The sequence below is a fragment of the Ochotona curzoniae genome, unplaced genomic scaffold (assembly GCF_017591425.1).
Source record: "Ochotona curzoniae isolate NIBS_2020 unplaced genomic scaffold, NIBS_Ocur_1.0 scaffold_2453, whole genome shotgun sequence".
NCBI lineage: Eukaryota > Metazoa > Chordata > Mammalia > Lagomorpha > Ochotonidae > Ochotona > Ochotona curzoniae.
This window is the reverse complement of record NW_024467094.1, coordinates 32,840,152-32,858,595: the sequence shown is the minus strand read 5'-3', so window position 1 is coordinate 32,858,595 and position 18,444 is coordinate 32,840,152. Positions and strand designations below refer to the sequence as shown.

The 18,444-nt window shown below is 49.3% G+C and overlaps 1 protein-coding gene across 2 annotated transcripts in view; it reads left to right on the top strand.

The window, feature by feature from the left end:
- Nucleotides 1-5,731: 5,731 nt before the first annotated feature.
- Nucleotides 5,732-18,444, top strand: part of LOC121169719 (histone-lysine N-methyltransferase EZH1) — a 32,300-nt gene continuing 19,587 nt past the window's right edge. Inside the window, exons 1-5 of one of the 2 annotated variants that reach the window (XM_041000368.1) lie at nucleotides 5,732-5,778; nucleotides 11,204-11,315; nucleotides 15,078-15,198; nucleotides 15,330-15,458; nucleotides 17,766-17,885. In XM_041000368.1, coding sequence (XP_040856302.1) covers nucleotides 15,082-15,198; nucleotides 15,330-15,458; nucleotides 17,766-17,885 — 366 coding nt within the window. In that variant the 5' untranslated portion in view covers nucleotides 5,732-5,778; nucleotides 11,204-11,315; nucleotides 15,078-15,081. The remainder of the gene's footprint in view (nucleotides 5,779-11,203; nucleotides 11,316-15,077; nucleotides 15,199-15,329; nucleotides 15,459-17,765; nucleotides 17,886-18,444) is intronic. The other variant, XM_041000369.1, reaches the window with a different exon arrangement.

Genomic DNA, 18,444 nt, shown 5'->3' with positions numbered 1-18,444 from the left:
CTGTCCACCCATCCATCCACCCACCCACCTCCCTCCTGGGCTACTTCCCAGACATGGTTGTGCCAAAGGCGTGTCCTGAGGGATCAAGGCCCTGCATTAAGTGTGACTGCCCAGAGAGCAGTTACAGGCAGCACCACCCCGGCTTAGGGGGGAGGGAATGAGGGCGAGTCTGGAGCGTTGACAGCACAGCAAATCAAGACAGGAATCCCACCCAAGGAATATCCCAAAGAGAAAGTCCTTTCCTGTGGCAATTATTTATTCTGCCGTTAACAAAGGCTGAGGAAGGCTTGTCTCATACTTTGGCGTGGAGGCTAGGAGTCTAAATTTGTTAAGAGTCTAGGACAAGGGTTTATTGTGGGCCTGTTCTTGCTTGCTGAATGACCCCCTAAGTGACCAGGGGTCAGGCGCTAAGTACCTGAGATCAGAGGACAGCGTGTCCTGCGGGGAGGGTGGGGGGGAGCGGGAGAGCCTCCATGGGCTCTCAACTCACTTTGCAGCTATGTTGGTCACTAAGGGTTCAGGGCGGGGCCTGGCATTTCAGCTGGCCCCACCAAGCCCTGGTGACCTGGGGGCAGGCTTGTGGGTTGTGCTTAGCTGTGTTTGTTTGCTTCCTTGCAGCGGGGTGGCCGTTCCCTGCTTCTGGGTGGGACCCGGGGAGGGGTAGCAGGGAAGGCGCTGGAACTTCCTCCCATCTGGACAGCTGTGTTTACACTCGCCTGTCAGGGACCATGGGGTCCCCCCACCTTCTCAGTGTTCAGTGTCCACTCTGAAAATCCCCCTTTGGTGTCCCTGTGGGCTTCTCAAGGGAGGACCAGAATGGGCCATGAAGGCAGTAGACCAAGGGTACGCTGGGGTGGAAAGGGAGGAAAGACTAGGGCACGAGGCTCTGAATTCTGGGCCATGCCATCATCTCTTTTGCTTTCTGCCAGTGGCCCCGGGGGCCAGCAAGGGACAATGACGAAGGTATAGCCCTTAGAGCTCACCCATCCTAGGAGGAGGCCAACACATGACCGTCATTCTGCATCACTGGACGGAACAAAGTCTTGCTTTGTGTCGGGGATGCAAGCGCAAAAGCAGAGAGCTGTGTTCCCCGGAGTTTCCCCGATGGCCGGTGGTCAGGGGTCCTCCTGGGAGAGCATGTTAAAACCAAGGAGATTATGGTGGAATACGGACGAATGAAAGAGGATTTAAGAAGAGATAAGTAAATCATGCTCTTCTTCTCCAGGGAGCAAACTGAACTGGTATTAATCAGGATACTAATGTTGCTGGCTTCTCGGCCAAGCCCACGAAAAGGACTGCCAAGGCGGATCAGGTGTCAGGTTTCAGAAATCATACACAATTTATTTTTCCGCAATAGGGAACTTTCATTAAAAAGACCAGCCCTGTTAGACGACTCGGCACACTTTGTCCAGTTCCCTTCAGCCCGAGGCCTCCAAGCGAAGAGTAAGATGCGCTGCAAGGAGCCAAGGGTGACACAGCTGTTGCTTTCTCCCGTTGACCGCCTGGGGGTGGAGTTGGGAGGACTTGGGCCAGGGGTAATGGCTCTGTTTTTCCGAGGTCTGTGAGCTGACCACTTGCCAGTAGTTTTTCCACGAATGTACAGGACAAAGACCCGAAGGGCTGGAAAAGCAAAAGTAAAGGCAGAGCAAGCAAAACAAAGGGTGGCTGATAGTGTCGCCAGAGAGAAAGAGAGCGAGTTGAATTTACGAGCCAGTGAGTCTGGACTCAGTAAAACTCTCCTGTCACAGTGAGGAGGCAGCAACTGGCAAACATTTCCCCCCCCAAGAACACCAAACTCACACTTATGAATGACATGGAAAGTTGTTTTATAATCCTCCATTGAATTGGGATTACTAAACCCTGTGCTTTGTGTCTCCCCTCCCCATCCAACCCCAAGTCCCGTGGTGGCTATGAAAGAGGTAAACAGTGTGGAAGCGAGCAGAAAGTTCCGGAGGTGGAGTATCCCCAACGCCCTGGAGGGCTGGAAGTTTGGAGGAGGAGACAGAACACGACTGAGCTGCAGCTTTGGCACCGAGTCCTTCAGCTGCCTTCCTTTGTGCCTTGACATGGTTCTGTCACCTGACTTTCTTTAACTTTTTTTTTTTTTTGGCATTCCTCTCTGGCTCCTTGGCATGGCTTGCTAAGGCAATGGCAGTCTCTCCTAAGGCTTCCATCACCGTGCTAATGGTTCTCAATTCTCTTCTAAAGTCTCTCACCTTACATCCAAACCTTTTATCTCCTCTCACATAATCCACATTCTTTCCATGATTGCTTAGGTGGTGCAAGAGTCTCTAGCTTGGCAACCGTTGTAATCATCTGAGATGCTTATAAAACAGCCCAAGCCTTCCCCCAGGCCAATGAATCAGACCTGCTGGGCATTCAGGGTGGTTTTAGTGGCGAATAAAGTTCTCCAGGTGATTCCAGTGTAAGCCAACTTTAAATCGCTTATCTACAAGACACTGGAAGTGGAAAGGAACAGACTACAAATTACAAATATAAAGCAGTGCTTGCCAGCTGGCGTTGCAGCACAGTGCATTAAGCCGCTGGTGTGATATCAGCATCTCTCCCCAGAGTGCCAGTTCTACTCTTGGCTGCTTTCCACTTCTGATCCTCATTTCCTGCTAATAGGCCTGGGAAAATAGGGGAAGCTGGCTCCCGTACAACCACATGGGAAATCTGGGAGGAGCGCCTGGCTCCTGGCTTTAGTCTGGCTCTGACCTGGCTGTTGAAGCCATTGGGAAAGTGAACCAGGAGACGGCAGAGTTGCCTCTCTGTTGCTCTGCCTTTCACATAAGTGTATTTTTTAAAATGGAGTAGTTGCCTTGATTTGGTAGTTAAACTGATGGAGGCAATGGAAAACAGCCAAGTCAAAATTTGTGATTTAAGGGAAACAGCTCTGAATGGGGAATCCATGAACCCAAAGTTTAAAAACCGACAGGGAATCTTTCATGAGGGTAGTACAAATACACAAATTCCTTCATGCCAGAACAGTCTACTATGCCAAATTGGAACCAGCCCTATGTACTGCCCAGGGTTGCCATCAAGGTTATTTTAAAAATTAACAAACATAACAAAAAACAAATGTGGGCCTGATGCAATAACCTGGTGGCTAAATCCTTGCCTTGCATGCCCCAGAATCCCATATGTATATCTATCTTTCCAATAAAAATAAGTAAATCTGTTTTAAAAAGCAACAACAAACAAATGAACTCTGTATGATTTTTTATTTTAAGATTTATTTATTTTTATTGCAAAGTCAGATATGCAAAGAGGAGGAGAGACAGAGAGGAAGATCCTCCGTGCGATGATTCACTCCCCAAGTGAGCACAATGGCTGGTACTGCGCCGATCAGGAGCCAGGAGCCAGGAACTTCCTCCAGGTCTCCCATGTGGGAACAGGGTCCTAAGGCTTTGGGCCGTCCTCGACAGCTTTCCCAGGCCACAAGCAGGGAGCTGGATGGGAAGTGGAGCTGCCGGGATTAGAACCAGTGCCCATATGGGATCCAAGCGCATGCAAGGCGAGGCCTTTAGCTGCCAGGCCATCGGAAAGGCAGATATAGAGAGAGAAGAAATCTTCCACCTGCTGGTTTACTCCCCAAGTGGCCAAGCGGAGCTGATTCAAAACCGGGAGCCAGAAACTTCTTCTGGGACTCCCATATGGGTGCTGGGTCCCTAGGTTTTGGGCTGTCCTCTGCTATTTCCCAGACTATAAACAGGGGGCTGGATAGGAAGTGGAGCAGCTGGGACATGAACCGGCACCCATGGATCCCAGCTAATGCAAGGATCCCAGCTAATGCAAAGCAAGGATTTAGCCACCAGGCTATTGCATCAGGACCACTACTCCATATTATTATATAGTTAGAGAAAAACCAAGATAATGTTACTTTGTATATCAGGCTTTTTAATATTGTATTTGAAAAACACAGAGACACAGCTCCCTTTTGCTGGCTTGACTCACAGTTGCAGAGGTCGGGCCAAGGGCAAAGACAGATGCAGTAATTCCATCACCATCTCCTGAGTGGGTGATGGGCACTCAGCCACGTGAGCCATCACTGCTGTTCTGGGACAGTGAACCAGCAGGAAGCTGCAGTTGGGAGCAGGAGCTGGGAACCAAGGCCAAACACTGTGACGCAGGGCACATCTGCCATGCAAGGTGTCCACCCTGCACGTGAATTTCCAAACACTATTTTAAGATATTTGTAAATACTAAAAATTCCCTTAAAATATCTTATAGTAATTTCAAATTTGCAAAATAGTTGTAAATGAGGCCTACAGCGTCTATACACACTTCATTTTACTGCTTCAAATACAAGGATGAAAGCCAGGAATGAAGAATGCCGACATACTACTGGCCATTCTGCACGACGCGGTCTAGTGCCGTCAGATCGCCCACCAGGAACCTGTCTGCTGCAGCGGCACCAAGCAAGGCGCCCACAGCCCATTCAGTTGTCACGTCTCCTCCTTCTCGCCAACCTGGGGCAGATCCTCACGCCTTCTGTGACTTGCATGACACGGATACCTTTTTTTACCACTTATTTATTTTCATTTTGTATTTGGAAGAGAGACAGAGAGTGGTTCGCTCTCCAAATGTCTGCAATAGCCAGAGAAAACTCAATCTGGGCTTCCCACGTGGATAGCAGGCTCACAGGTACTTGAGTCATTCCAGGATGCGCGCTAGCAGGAAGTTAGATTTAAAAAAAATTTTTTTGAAGGAGTGTGTATTTCGCATATTCCATAGGTACAGGTGTAAGGAGAAAATCCTACTCCTCACTTCCCCCTCTGCCCCAGGGGAAGTTGGAATTCCAAGTAGAGGCAGAACTAGAACCCAAGTATTTTGATAGGATGTCAGTATTTCAATGGACAAGTTTTCCTTTCCTCTATTTCTTTATTTTAAAATATGTGTTGACTTTTTTGAAAGGGAGAATCTTCCATCTGCTGGTTCACTCCCTGAATGTTCCCAATGTGGAGGCTACCTCAGGCCAAAGTCTGGAACTCCAAATGGCTCTCCCACGTGGGAGCAGGGGCCCAAGAGCTTGGACGCTCCTCAAGCATTTTAACACGAAGCTGGATAGAAAATGGAGCAGCCGGGACTTGAACCTGTGCCCAGATGGGATGCACCACAGGCAGAGCATTAGCTGCTCTGCCATGTCCTTCTTTCGGTACTTGTCTGCCGGTTCCTCATGACTACGTGCAGCAAGAACACATCAGAAGTGATGCCTTTGCTTCCCACTTCAACACACCGAGAAGTTGCCGCTAAGAATCTCAGGGTTGGTGAGGCGAATCTCTGTCCTTAGGGTGGTGCCGGCCTCATTTCTCACAGTTACTTTTCCATCGGAAACTGAAGTGTGGACATATTTTAACACAAGGCCATACTTTTTAGTGGTAGTCACTGGGAAAATAATTGACAGGAAAAAGGGTAAATGAGACGTAAAGCAAGAAGCTGGAACCCAGCACAGATGTTGTGAGGTATTGGTGGTGCAGGATGACCTGCCACCACTGAGAGGCAACACGCCAACCGCTGGATAAGGTCTTCAAGAAGCTAAGAGGTCGGCAGGACCCTTCCTCGCCCATGCACGTGCCGCCTGGGCCGCAAGCCGGGGTCCGTAGCACCCTGTCCAGCTCCTGACCACGGCTGGGCGGCCACGCTGCTCCACCTGGGCGGCGCGGGCGGCTCAGTGCGCAGGCGCTCGGGGAGGCACGGGGCGTGGCCGCGGCGCGGGGGGCGTGGCCGCGGCGCGCAGGCGTCCTGGCTGCCGGTGCCTGAGGCTCGGGATGGAGGGTGAGTGAGTAAACAATCCGGGGCCGGGCGGTGGGGCCGGGCCTCCGCACCTTGCAGCCCGGACCCTGCGGAGGGGCTGACGACGACATCGGGGCACACACTGCCCACCCGGCCGTGGGAGGCCGGCAGACCCTCCGTGTGCGGAGCGCTGGAGGACAGACGTGCGGCCGGGGCTCCGGCGTGGGGAGGAGCGGCAGGGGCGGGCCCGGGGACCTGGAACCCCGTTGGAGGGCCGGTGGGCCGGTGGGCGGGAGCCCCCAGCGCCGGGAGGGCCCTGGGCGAGGTGGACTCCGGGGAGCAGAGAGGTGAACTCCGGGGAGCAGAGACCCGGACGTGGGTCGCGAGCACTCTGGGGGAAGGGAGATGAGTAAGCATAGAGCCGTGGAGTAGTCCCAAGTGAGAGGCACCTGCTGCGCAAAGCGTCAGGGGACATTGCTGGCCGGGAAGGTGCAAAGCGTCAAGGGAACACACTGCAGGCCGGGCAGATGCAAAGCGTCAGGGAACACACTGCAGGCCGGGCAGGTGCGGAGCCCTGCACCTGCGCGCCAGGCCCTGTCCACCCCCTGGCTTCTCCCATGGATCCAGCGATACAAGTGAAAGTGCCTTAAAGGTGTATGTATGTGTGTGTATATGTGTGTTGCATGTGTTGTGTGTATGTGTTGGGAGGGGAACATGCCTGTTAGGAAACATGGGACAACACAATTTGATTTCGGTGGAAAGTGACTGCTTGAGACACGGTTTGCTGGTCCTGTGGGCAGGCGGAAGGATGCGGGCGCTACCAGTGGGATGCTGCGAGGCGGCTTTGGCTGTTTGAAGCACAAGATTGTAAATGGAGTGGGCCCAGCCATCGAGCCCAGCCACCTCTTCTTGGGAGAAATTAAGGGAAAGAGCTGAGGTAGGCTTAACAACTGGATGTGCACCAATGGCTGACTCGGAATAGAAACCACCCCCTCTTACCCGCCACCTCCCAGGACTTTTATGTTTATGAATTTTGATATTGAATGAAGTGTGGAACCTGAGGAGGCGCTGACCCTATCAGAGGTTTCTGTGACAGCTTGCCGATGTAAATTTTAGGAGTGGAACTGGTTGCATTACTCTGGATTCAACCCTCTGCAGGAGGAAATACTCAGAAGTTTTCATATGACCTGACTATGTGCAGACTTTAAAAAAGCCGATTCCCTCAAGGATAGAGTGGAACATCTATTCACGTAGCATTTACATTGTATTGGGAATAATAAACAGCCTACGTTTTTGGCTCCATAGTCAAGACACCGCTGGGATGCGCACACACCCTTTGTGTGTAGGTTCAAGTCCCACTTAGCTTTCCAAATCCCAGCTGCTTGCTCACGTTCACTCTGGGAGGCAGCAAGTGGTGGGCAAGCAGTTGGATCCCTGCTGTCCTCGTGGGAGGCTTGGCTGGTGCTCCCTACTCCTGGCTTTCAGGGAGGGAACCAGCAGGTGGTGGGAGATCTCTATCCCTCTGTGTTTCAAAAAATAAGTAAATAAATAAATAGAATTCAGAAGACACAGGAGGAGATGTGAAATAGATGCCGATAATGGGTCGTTTTATGTGAGGGAACTTAATATCCTCAGATTCTGGAATGGAGACTGGTTCCTGTTCTCCTTCAACTTGGGAAATACGTACTTTGGGTAGGGGAGAAGCGTATGAGGTCGCTGCTTGCAACACAGCCTCCCATGCCAGAGAACTGGTAGGCATCCCAGCATTTCTGCTTCACATCCAGCTCCCTGCTGACACACCTGGGAACACGGTGCAAGGTGGCCCACGTGCTGGGCCCCTGTCACCACTGCTGGAGACCTGGATGCAGGTCCTGACTCCTGACTTCACCTGGTCCAAACCTGGCCATCTGAGGAGTGAACCAGTGCATGGGAGATCTCTCTTGCTCTACTCCTCCTCTGTCACTGCCTTTCAAATAAATCAGTCCTTTTATAGAACCTGTTGAAACAGAGGACCCCATGAAATATTATTGTTGGGAGTTTATGTTAGGTACTTTGTTAAAAAAGATTTATTTATTTTTATTGGAAAGGCACCCATGTGGGAAGCAGGAGTTTAAGTACCCGGACCATCCTCTGCTACCTTCCCAGGCACATTATCAGGCAGCTGGATCAGAAACTGAGTCGTCGGAACTTGAACCAGTACTCTGATATGGCATGCTAGTGTTTCAAGCAGCAATTTACCTCACTCTACCACAGAGTCAGCCCCTAGACTTTTTCTTAAAATAGCCTTTGGATGAGTATGCGGGTTTTTTTTTTTTAACTTTTATTTTTATTGGGAACTCAGGTATACAGAGATGAGGTGAGAAAGACAGAAAGATCCTCTGTCCACTGATTCACGCCCCAAGTGGCTGCAAAGGCTAGAGCTGAGCTGATTCAAAGCTGGGAGCCCTAGAGCTTCTTCTGGATCTCCCACCATCTCCCAGATCTCCCACACTAGTGCAGGGTCCCAAGGCTTTGGGCTTTCCCCAACTGCTTTCCCAGGCCACAAGAAGGAGCTGGATGGGAAGCTGGGCCACCGGGATTAGAACCAGCACCCATATGGGATCCTGGTGGGTGCAAGGTGAGGAATTTAGCTACTAGGCTACCTTGCGAGGCCTGGATTAGTATGTGTTTAAAAAATATCAATTGAGATGGTTAATCCATTTAGTTCTTGAAATCTGAAACCTGGTTTCCTTAGTCTTAGAGGTAACAGTTTCCTTGCCTTGATGTGTGTCTTAAATGAGGCATGTAACAATACGCCTCATTAAGTGTACCTTTTTTATATCCCTGGGTTAGGTTTTGAAAGTTTCTACTTTGTTCCTATTTAAAAGTTCCTATTTTGGTTACTAGAAACTTTCTAGAAAATAAGGCAATCACATCAAAGATGCATTATGTTGATATAGAGGATAAACTAAAGAGAGAAAAGAGGATGGGGCCAGTAGTATCAGTGAAGTTGGGATTGAGGCAGAGGGTTTAAAACAGGCTGTTAAGAGAATACCTTCATTCTGTAATGTCCCTAGGGATTTTTTTTTAAAGGTTTGTTTATTATTGGAAAGGTAGAGCTACAGCAGAGAGAGACAGAGAGAGATCTGGTTCATCTGCTGGTTCATCCCTCTCCATTCCCAAATGGCCATAATGGGCACAGCTGGACTGGTCCAAAGCTGGGAGCCAAGAGCTTTTTCTGGGTCTCCCGCATGGGTGCAAGGACCAAACACACAGGCCATCCTCTGCTACTCTCCCAGGAACATCAGCGGGGACCTGAATTGGAAGTGGAGCAGCCAGGTCTCGAAATGGTGCCCACATGGGATGCTGGCACAGTAGGTAGAGGATCAGCGAGCTATGCCACAGTGCTGGCCCTGTTTTGTTTGTTCAAACTGTGTATCAGGTTTCTTCCTTTAGTCTGTCATGTCAGACATGGGTTGGAATGTTTCAGTCCTTCAAGCTCTACAGTCTTGAGTTACTTAACGGTTAGAGTTTAGGGCCTCTGACTCCTTTACTGATCATCTGATTCAAACTAGATTTGTAAATCTTATTTTGATTGAGTGATAATGGGCAGCCACTCAATATTCAGCTTGGTGCTGGCATCCTAGAAAACTAGACAAAGTGGAGCACCAGTCTGTTAGAAGATTGCTCTCACTTTTTTTTAAAGACTTGTTTATTTGAAAAACAGTGACAGAGAAGTGGGAGAGAGAACGAGAATGAGCAGTGAGAGAGAGAGAGAGAGAGAGAGAGAGAGGGGAAGTGTGAGAGAGAGAGGTGTCTCATGCACTGGTTGACTCCTCATGGTTAACTTCTCAAATGCTTACAATAGCAGAGGCGGGACCAAGCAGAAGGCAGGAACCAGGAGCTCCATCTGGGTCTCCCACGTGGTGGCCGGGGCCCAAGTACTAGAGCCACCATCTGCTGCTCCTGGAATGCGCATCAGCAGGAAGCTGGTGTGACTCCCAGACGGAAGTGGGTCTCCGTCCCAAGCACTCTGATACGGGCTGTGGTTACTACAAGGGCGTGGCTTAACCTACTGAGCCACAACACCCACCCCAAAGGATTAATCTTTTCAAAAAATAAACACTTTTTTTTTAGAACAGCTTTAGATTTATAAACACAATTATGAAGCTAGTACAGGGAGTGTTTTTAAACCCTACATCCAATTTCTTGATTTATTAACATCTTACAAAAGTGTACAGGTAGGGGGACTGGTGCTGTGGCTTAACAATCTAAGCCTCTGCCTGTTGTACCAACATCCCACATGGACACTGGTTTAAACCCTCGTTGCTCTACTTCTAACTCCCTGCTGATGGCAGAGGATAGCACAGATCCTTGGGCCCCTGCACCCACATGGGAGACCCAGAGGAAGCTTCTAGCTTTGAATCAGCCCAGTCCTGGCTGTTGTAGCCACCCGGAGAGTAAGCCAGCAGATGGAAAATTCTCTCTCTCTCTCTCTCTCTCTCTCCTTTTCATAACTTTCATGTAGATAAATAATTTTCCCCCTGTTATTTCAGAGACAGAGACATCTCCCACTGCTTGCATCAGTATGGTGTGAGAGGGCAGCAGCAAGGCAGGGACCTGGACATGCAATCCAGGTCTCCCATAGGGTTAGGAAGGACCCAGCTACTGGTGCCATCACTGCTGCCTCCTGGGGCCTGCAGGAGCAAGGAGCTGGAGTGCCGATCTCGGCCTGGGTTATCTGGGTTCAATCCTGGGAACTTCACTGTTGGCCCCAGTGGACTGAGAGGTTACCCCTTCTCTCAATTTGTATTGGACTATTTATTTTATTGTTGAATTGTAGAAATTATTTTCTAGTTTTGTGACCAGAACAGCATGTGTTTTGGAGTTTGCTTTCAATATTTCATTAAACATGGTTGAAAGACTCTCACACCCTTAGCTGGGGTATCAGTGCTATTTTGCTTGTGTAAATACATTTTTAACAAAAAAAAAAACCCAGAATTTAATAGAAAAATAAAATATTTTTGGTTCCACTCTCTTTGTCCAAAGTGAGTGAACCCACTTCTCCATCCCTGTTCCCCTGAATGTTGAGTTTTTGTTGGTGGCCTGGAGCCAGCCACTGCAGGAACCCATCTCTGGCTGGGTTTCAGGTGTTCATTTTAATCCTGTCTATTGCAGTCTACTTCATCTTCCTCATACAACCTGTGGGAACTGACCGCCTGCCAAAAAAACTCTTAGAGGCATGGAGGATCCATTAAAAAGTCACGGGAAATAAAACCTGGCTCGTGTGCACATGGGATTCAGATGTCACACTAAACACCAGCAGAGGAAGTGTGGCTTATTTTGTGTTGTGATTGGTGAAAACTGAGTGGGATTTTTGTCTCGTGTGTATTCTCCTCTGGCCAAATAAAACACTCGAGTAAAATTAGCAACGGAACTATTAATGGCTGGATTATTGTGATGTATTTACTGTCATCTCTCTCGACAGACGGTAGGAGATCGCATTTCAACGATGACTCGTCTTTAATAAAAATATTGACATTGTCCTCAGCCGTCTCCTCTGAGAAACACACACAGACACGCTAGCGGCTGTGGATCGAGTGAGTTCTTTTCCATTGCTTTATCTACAGTTTTGTTTTGTTTTGTTTTTCTTTGAAATCTAATTATTTGAAGGGCAGAGTGATGGAGAGAGATAGGAAGAGAAGAAAGAAAAGAAATCTTCTGTGCTCTGGTTTATTCCCCCCAAATGCTTGAAGCAGCTAGGACTGAGCCAGGTTGAAGCAAAGAGCCAGAACTTCCCGGCTGGGGGCACCCCTGCTGCCTCCCGGGTGCGTCTGCAGGGAGCTGGGTTGGAGCAGAGCAGCTGACACTGGACCCAGGGTTCAATGCAGGTGTCCTAAGCTGTGGCTTACGCCACTGCACCACAATGCCTCGCCTGGATTCCAGTTCTAAATAGCTGGGCGACCTCTTCTAAACTCACTAATGCAAAAAGTAAAAATGATTTCAGGAGGATTGAGACTGGGATTGTGGTTGAGTGATTTTTTTTTTTTTTAGGAAGTTGTCATGTCTTGTTGAATTGTGATATATAATGTTTGAGTCTCAGTGTGGTTAGTCCAAGGTTTTTGAGACAAGCAGTTTTGTGCTTGACTAAACAGTTTTTTCATTTCCTGCAGCAGAATTTATTTTTTAAAGCTTTATTTTCTTTGAAAGAATTTCAGAGAGAAAGAGGAAGAAAGAAAGAGATGTTCTACCTACTGGTTCACTTCTCAAGTGACCACAACAGCTGGGGCTGGGCCAGGCTGAAGCCAGGAGCTCCAGCCCAGTCTCCCATGTGGGTGCAGGAGTCCAAGCGGCTTGGGACACCTTCTGTGGCTTTCCCAGGTGCATTAACAAAGAGCTGGATCAGAAGTAGAACAGCTGGGATTCAAACTCATGTCCGTATGGGCTGGTGGCATTGCAGATGCCTGCCTCCTACAACAGAATATTATCAAGCATGTTCAGGGCGTAAATTATACTGGCAGCCACTTACTGTAATATGTGAGTGTAGTGTCTATTGTTAGTTTTATTGTTTGAAAAGAATCTGTCTCTTGGCTTCATTCTGTATGAGTAAGAATTTCCTAAAATATATATTTTTTAAGATTTATTTTATTTTTATTGCAAAGTCAGATACACAGGTAGGAGGAGAGACAGAGAGGAAGTTCTTCCATTTAATGATTCACTCCTCAGGTGACTGGGATGGCCAGAGCTGAACTGATCCGGAGCCAGAAGCCAGGAGCTCTTCCGGGTCTCCCACGTGGGAGCAGGGTCCCAAGACTTTGAGCCATCCTTGACTGCTTTCCCAGGCCACAAGCAGAGAGCTTGATGGGAAGTGAGACCGCCAGGATTAGAACCAGCGCCCATATGGGTGTGTGAAAGGCAAGGACCTTAGCTGCTAGGCTACTAAACTGGGCCTAGTACTTTAAATTCTCAGATTTGGTTGTTGTTGTTTCATTGTCTTCCCCGAAGAGATAATGTTTTTTATTTGAAAATTTTAATTGTATATGTTATCAAGTGTAATGTGATAATTTATACATGTGTATAATGTGTTACAATTAAATCAGTGTAATTAACATTTCCATTTCCTTAAACCATGGGTGGGAAGCATCCGGCCCACAGGCCATATAAGACTCGGAAGATCATCTGGCTAGGGCCACCAGAGGTGGAACTTGACATTCAGTTAGCCTGCAGAAGGCTTATTTCCAAGATGACACTTTTGGATGGCTGTGAATGGTGTTATAAATATGTAGATGATCTTTGGCAGAAAAAAGGTTCTCCAGTCCTGCACTAAACATGTAACAGGGTGAGCATTGTGGCCCAGCAGGCGGAGGGTCAGGTCCTGCTTCTAATGCCAGTCCAGCTTCCTGCTTGGGGACACTGAGGAAGGCACCAGTGACTTCCTGCCACACCTGGGGAAGGCCCCCTTGGCTTTGGCTTTGCCCAGCCCCTGAGCTGTTACAGGCATTTGGGGAGTAAACCGATGGATAGAAGATCGCTCTTGCTCGCTTGCTGTTTCTTTCCCTCTCGCTCTGTCACTGTGCCTTTCAAATAAATGAATCTTTAAAAAAAAAAAAAAGTTAAAAAATGAAGTGCTTCTTTAAAACAAATGTCATGTTCTACTTCCAAAGAAAAAGAAGTGTAGGCAGTTTTTAAAAACAAAGTCTACAACTTTAGTTTCTGTTGCTACTCGTGGCTTTTCATAGATCCTTGTAAAATTTTTTTTTTTAATTTAAAATGCCTAGAGGTAGTCCTCTAAGAAATCTAAATAATTCATAGGACATAAAAATATCATTACAGATTTTATTAGATTTCAATTAATTTTTAATGTTGCCTTTCTAAAATAATTAGGAGGTGGAGCTTGGATGATTCGGGGAAGTAGCTAAGACGAGGTGATTGTGAGACTGTGTTCATGCATTACGAAAGGAAGATGAATTTAACAAAATAAAGCCCTTCCCCAAATGGCATGAAGTGTTCTCAAAACCTGACTTCCATGTCACAACAGCCAGGGTCCCCTGTCCTGGGGAGCACCGGGCAGAGCGTGCCAGGCTCCATCTATACTGTTCTAGGTGCCTCAGACCACCGGGGTGCTCCTGGGCAAAGCTGAGCCCTGGGCTGGTCCTCATGTCTCACCATTCCTCCGGAGGCCAGTGGGCCCACGTGGAGCACGGCCCTTCCTGGCTGCTCCATGTGGCAGGTCGTGTAGCTAAGCACCAAAATGATGATGCGCAGTGTCCTCAGTGTCTGTACCTGGCTGTAACCAGGTCCCACTCTCCTTCCTGGGTCTGTCGTGCCTTTAGACGGTTCAGTGAGGATGGTTTGGGGTGGAAGTGGTCCTTCTGTGAAGCCCTTGAAAATGAATTTGTCTTTTGCTGAATATTTCCCTTACTCAGAGTGGTAACCTGGCCTCCACATTCTCATGTAATTGGAGTTCCTGGTGTACCGGATGTTAAATTTAAAACCAGCCACCATGGGCCCACTGTTGTGGCACAGTGGGTTAAGCTGTCACCTGCAGTTCCTGCATCCCCTGTGGAACCCAGTTCCAGTACTGGCCTTTCTACTCCTGACCCAACACTCTGCCAGTGTGCCTGGGAAAGCAGCAAAAGATGGCCCAGCACTGGCTGAACCTCCTGGCTGTGGCTCAGCTATGGCCATTCCATATTTATATTAATATATTTATATTAAGACACGTCCAGATATACAGAGAGGAGGAGAGACAGAGAGGAACATCTTCCGTCCGATGATTCACTCCCCAAGTGACCACAACAGCCGGTGCTGCGCCGATCCGAAGCCGGGAACCAGGAACCTCTTCTGGGTATCCCACGCAGGTGCAGGGTCCCAAAGCTCTGGGCTGTCCTCGACTGCTTTCCCAGGCCACAAGCAGGGAACTGGATGGGAAGTGCAGCTGCCGGGATTAGAACCGGTGCCCATATAGGATCCTGGGGCGTTCAAGGCGAGGACTTTAGCTGCTAGGCCATGCCGCCGGGCCCAAGGTTTTTTGTTTGTTTGTTTTAGGATTTGTTTATTTTAATGACAGAGTTTCAGAAAGAAGGAGAAACAGAAATATCTTTCATCCACTGGTTCACTCTCTAAATGGCCACAATGGCTGGAGCTAAACTATTCTGAAACCAGGAGCCCAGAGCAGGTGCAGGGTCCTAAGGCTTCAGGCTGTGCTCCCCTGCATCCCAGGCCATAAGCAGGGACTGGATGGGAAGTGGAGCAGCTGAGACTCGAACTCTTGCTGGCAGCGCAGGTGGAGGCTTAATTTACTATGGCATGCCATAGGCCGCAAAATGCTCTTCTTTATCTCTGTCTTTCTTGGATTCCAGCAAAATGGATATACCAAATCCTCCAACTTCCAAATGTATCACTTACTGGAAAAGAAAAGTAAAATCTGAGTATATGCGACTTCGGCAACTCAAACGGCTTCAGGCAAACATGGGTGCGAAGGTAAGCAGTCATTTCTGCAGGAAAGGTGGTCTGTGTGGGTGTACCGATGCCACGTGGAGGCTTGGAACATTTTTTTGTTGTTGTCGTTTTGTTTTTTCCTTAACCTGTGCTTCCTTCCTTGGCCCTGTCAGGCTCTATATGTGGCAAACTTTGCAAAAGTTCAGGAGAAAACGCAGATCCTCAACGAGGAGTGGAAGAAGCTGCGCGTGCAGCCGGTCCAGTCCATGAAGCCCGTGAGCGGCCATCCTTTCCTCAGAAAGGTACTGCGCCTGCGCGGCGCGGCCCGCGCTCCTCCCTGCTTGCGTGAGGAGTTAGAAAGGGAGGGGAGGGTGTGTAGTGGTTACAATCGACCGGGAGTCTCCAAGGGGGGAGCTCTGTGACGGAAGAACTTTTCACCTGTTTCCTTTTAGTGTTTCTTTAGTTGAGCAGGATGTATGCCCACGCGCGTCTCTAATTAGGGTGGGGGGAGTTGAGGTGTGAAGGAAGGTGGGTGGGATACATGCTTTCCTCCTGTGTCCGCCCAGGACGGCGGGGCGGGAAGGGGAAGAGGCCCTACTTTTCACATGTTCTCAACTGAGCAACATCGTGAGGTTCTGATTAACAGCAGACAGGGTGCGGGCTCCTCTCAGCCTCTGGGTCCAGGCGGTGGAACAGCCTCGCTGGTGCCTCCTCTGGCCCCTTGGAAGGAATGCTCAGCCAGGGGGCACCAATTGGAGGGACCTCCCTGATCAGAAATTGGAAAAGAGCATTCTAATGTCTCAAAGAGACATTATTTCTAAAATAAAAAAAAGCCAGGGAGTGGGTGTGACTAACACCAGAGTGCCCTGGTGGTCCTTGGCTCTGGCTCCCGACCCCAGCTTCCTGCCAGGGCAGGTCTTGGAAAAGACACGTTATGCATGACCCAGCTTATGGTTTTAGCTACTGGACCCTGCCTTGGTCCCCGCTGGCCAGTGTGGGCATTTGAGGGGGTGAACCAATTGGACGAGTGCTCTGCCTTTCTGACTGCTTCTCTAATAAGTAAAAATAGCAGTTCGGAGCCAGCCTCGTGGCACAGCAGGATAAGCTACCACCTGTGATGCCAGCATCCCCTAACCAAGTGCTGATTGTTGTCCCAGCTGCTTCACTACCAGTCCAGCTCTTTGCTAAGGCACCTGGGAAAGAACGTCGGTCCTTACCAGCATGTCTGAGACCCGGGTGGAGTTGCATCCAGTTTTGGCCTTTGCAGCCACGTGGTGGAGGGAAACCAGTGGATGCAAAATCTCTCTCTGTCCCCTCCCCATTTCCCCATCACTCCACCTTCTAAATAAGTAACATGAATCTTCACACCCCCTACACAAAAAAACCCTAAAATTTTGTTTAAAATGGTAATTTAAATCGCTATTGATACCAACACCGTGGCATATTTAGTAAGGCTGCTGCCTGTAGTGCCAATATCCCACATGGGTGCTAGTGTGAGTCCCAGCTGCTCCACTTCTTACCCAGCTTCCTGCCAAAGTGCCTGGCAAAGCAGTGAAGATGACCCAAGCCCTTGGGCCCCTGCACCCTTGTGGGAGACTCGGAAGATGCTCCTGGATTCAGACCAGCCCAGCTCCATCCACTGAGACTGCTTAGGGAATGAGCTCACAAATGGAAGATTTCTCTTTCTCTCTGTCTCTCCCTCTGTAACTCTGCCATTCAAATAAATAAGTAAATCTTCAAAAACAAAAAGTATCTATCCAGTGACATATAATGATGAAACCATTATCTTCCCTAAAGCAGAATGATGCTTCTTTAAGTTATAATTTCCGTACTGTTTGTTTCCCTGTGTAGTGGCCCCGCCACTATGCAGTGGGGTTGGCGTCTGTGTCAAAGATATTTGTGTCTTCAGGCCGACATCTGCTAAGTGCTGGGGAGGCCCTTGGCTGCCACGTGCTTCCCGGGGACCTGCAGGTTCCGCTGATGTGACCCTGAGGTCAGTGTGGGAAGCACTGTGCTGGGCACAACATGAAGCAGACAGCAGTTCCTGCTTCCCCAGGTGAGCCAGGGGTTCCTGCAGGAGCTGCCGTTACGTAACCCCAGCCTTGGCATTTGGTGGAATTAGAAGGGCTCCAGGATGAGTTTAGAAGGAAACACAACTTTCCCTCTTTTTTTTTTTTCTCCTCCAAATCATTTCCCTATGCTTCATGGCCTTTTGGATTCTTCCCACCCTGCCTTTTTACTCATTTGAGAGGCAGAGATGAAGAAAGATCAAAAGAGAGCGAGCAAGAAAGAGAGAGAGAGAGTGCTTCCATCTTCCGATTTACTCCTCAGATGTATGTCTCCAGTGTCGGGGTTGAAGCTGGGAGCCAGGAACTCAATCCGTGTCCCCTGCATGGGTGACAGGAACCCAATGACTTGAGCCACCACCACCAGCTCCCAGTCTGCATTAGCAGGAAGCTGGAGTCAGGAGCCGGAGCTGGGACTTGAACCCAGGCACTCTGATGTGAGACACTAGGATCCTAATTGGTGTCGTGGCTGCGGGGGCCGACCACCCGCTGCCGCAGTGCCTGGGGGCTGTGTTCTCACTGTCCTGTGCCTGTGTGTTGCAGTGCACCATAGACAGCATGTTCCCGGGCTTTGCGAGCCAGCACATGCTAATGCGGTCTCTGAACACAGTGGCGCTGGTCCCCATCATGTATTCCTGGTCCCCTCTGCAGCAGAACTTCATGGTATGTATTGAAGGCACTGCTGGCTGCTCACACTGTCCTAGATGGTTCTTAGGCTGACACACCGGAGCTCCTCTCAGAGACAGTGGAAGTGCGTCACGAAGTGTGGGCACACGAGGCAGAACTAGCTGGAATTTGCTTACATATATTTATATATGTTCCTCCAAGGTGCTTTTGCTTTGTGGAGTCTGGATGTTGGTCTGTTAGCCTTTTCTTTTTTTCCTTTTTTTTGAGTGAATGAGGTTGGGCAAGACTGATTTTTCTCTTACGATCTTGGTCCAACTTTATTTTATTATGTGCAGTTACATGCAGCGTAAGTCACAGACGCTGTGGCGTAGGCAGCTTGTCAGCTCCCAGCTGAGGGAGCACTTTGCTGAGTCCTCCAAGGCAAGATGCCATGGGAGATGACCAGAGTGCATGTGGGGGACACGGTCCTCTCGTCTGGGCGTCTGTGCTGGGGCCACAGGTAGCTCTGATCACCAGCCCTCCTGGAGGGTGTGGCCCAGGACAGCGCTGCTGACTGTACTAGGGCAGGGGTCTACAGAGGACGCTGGCTCTGAGG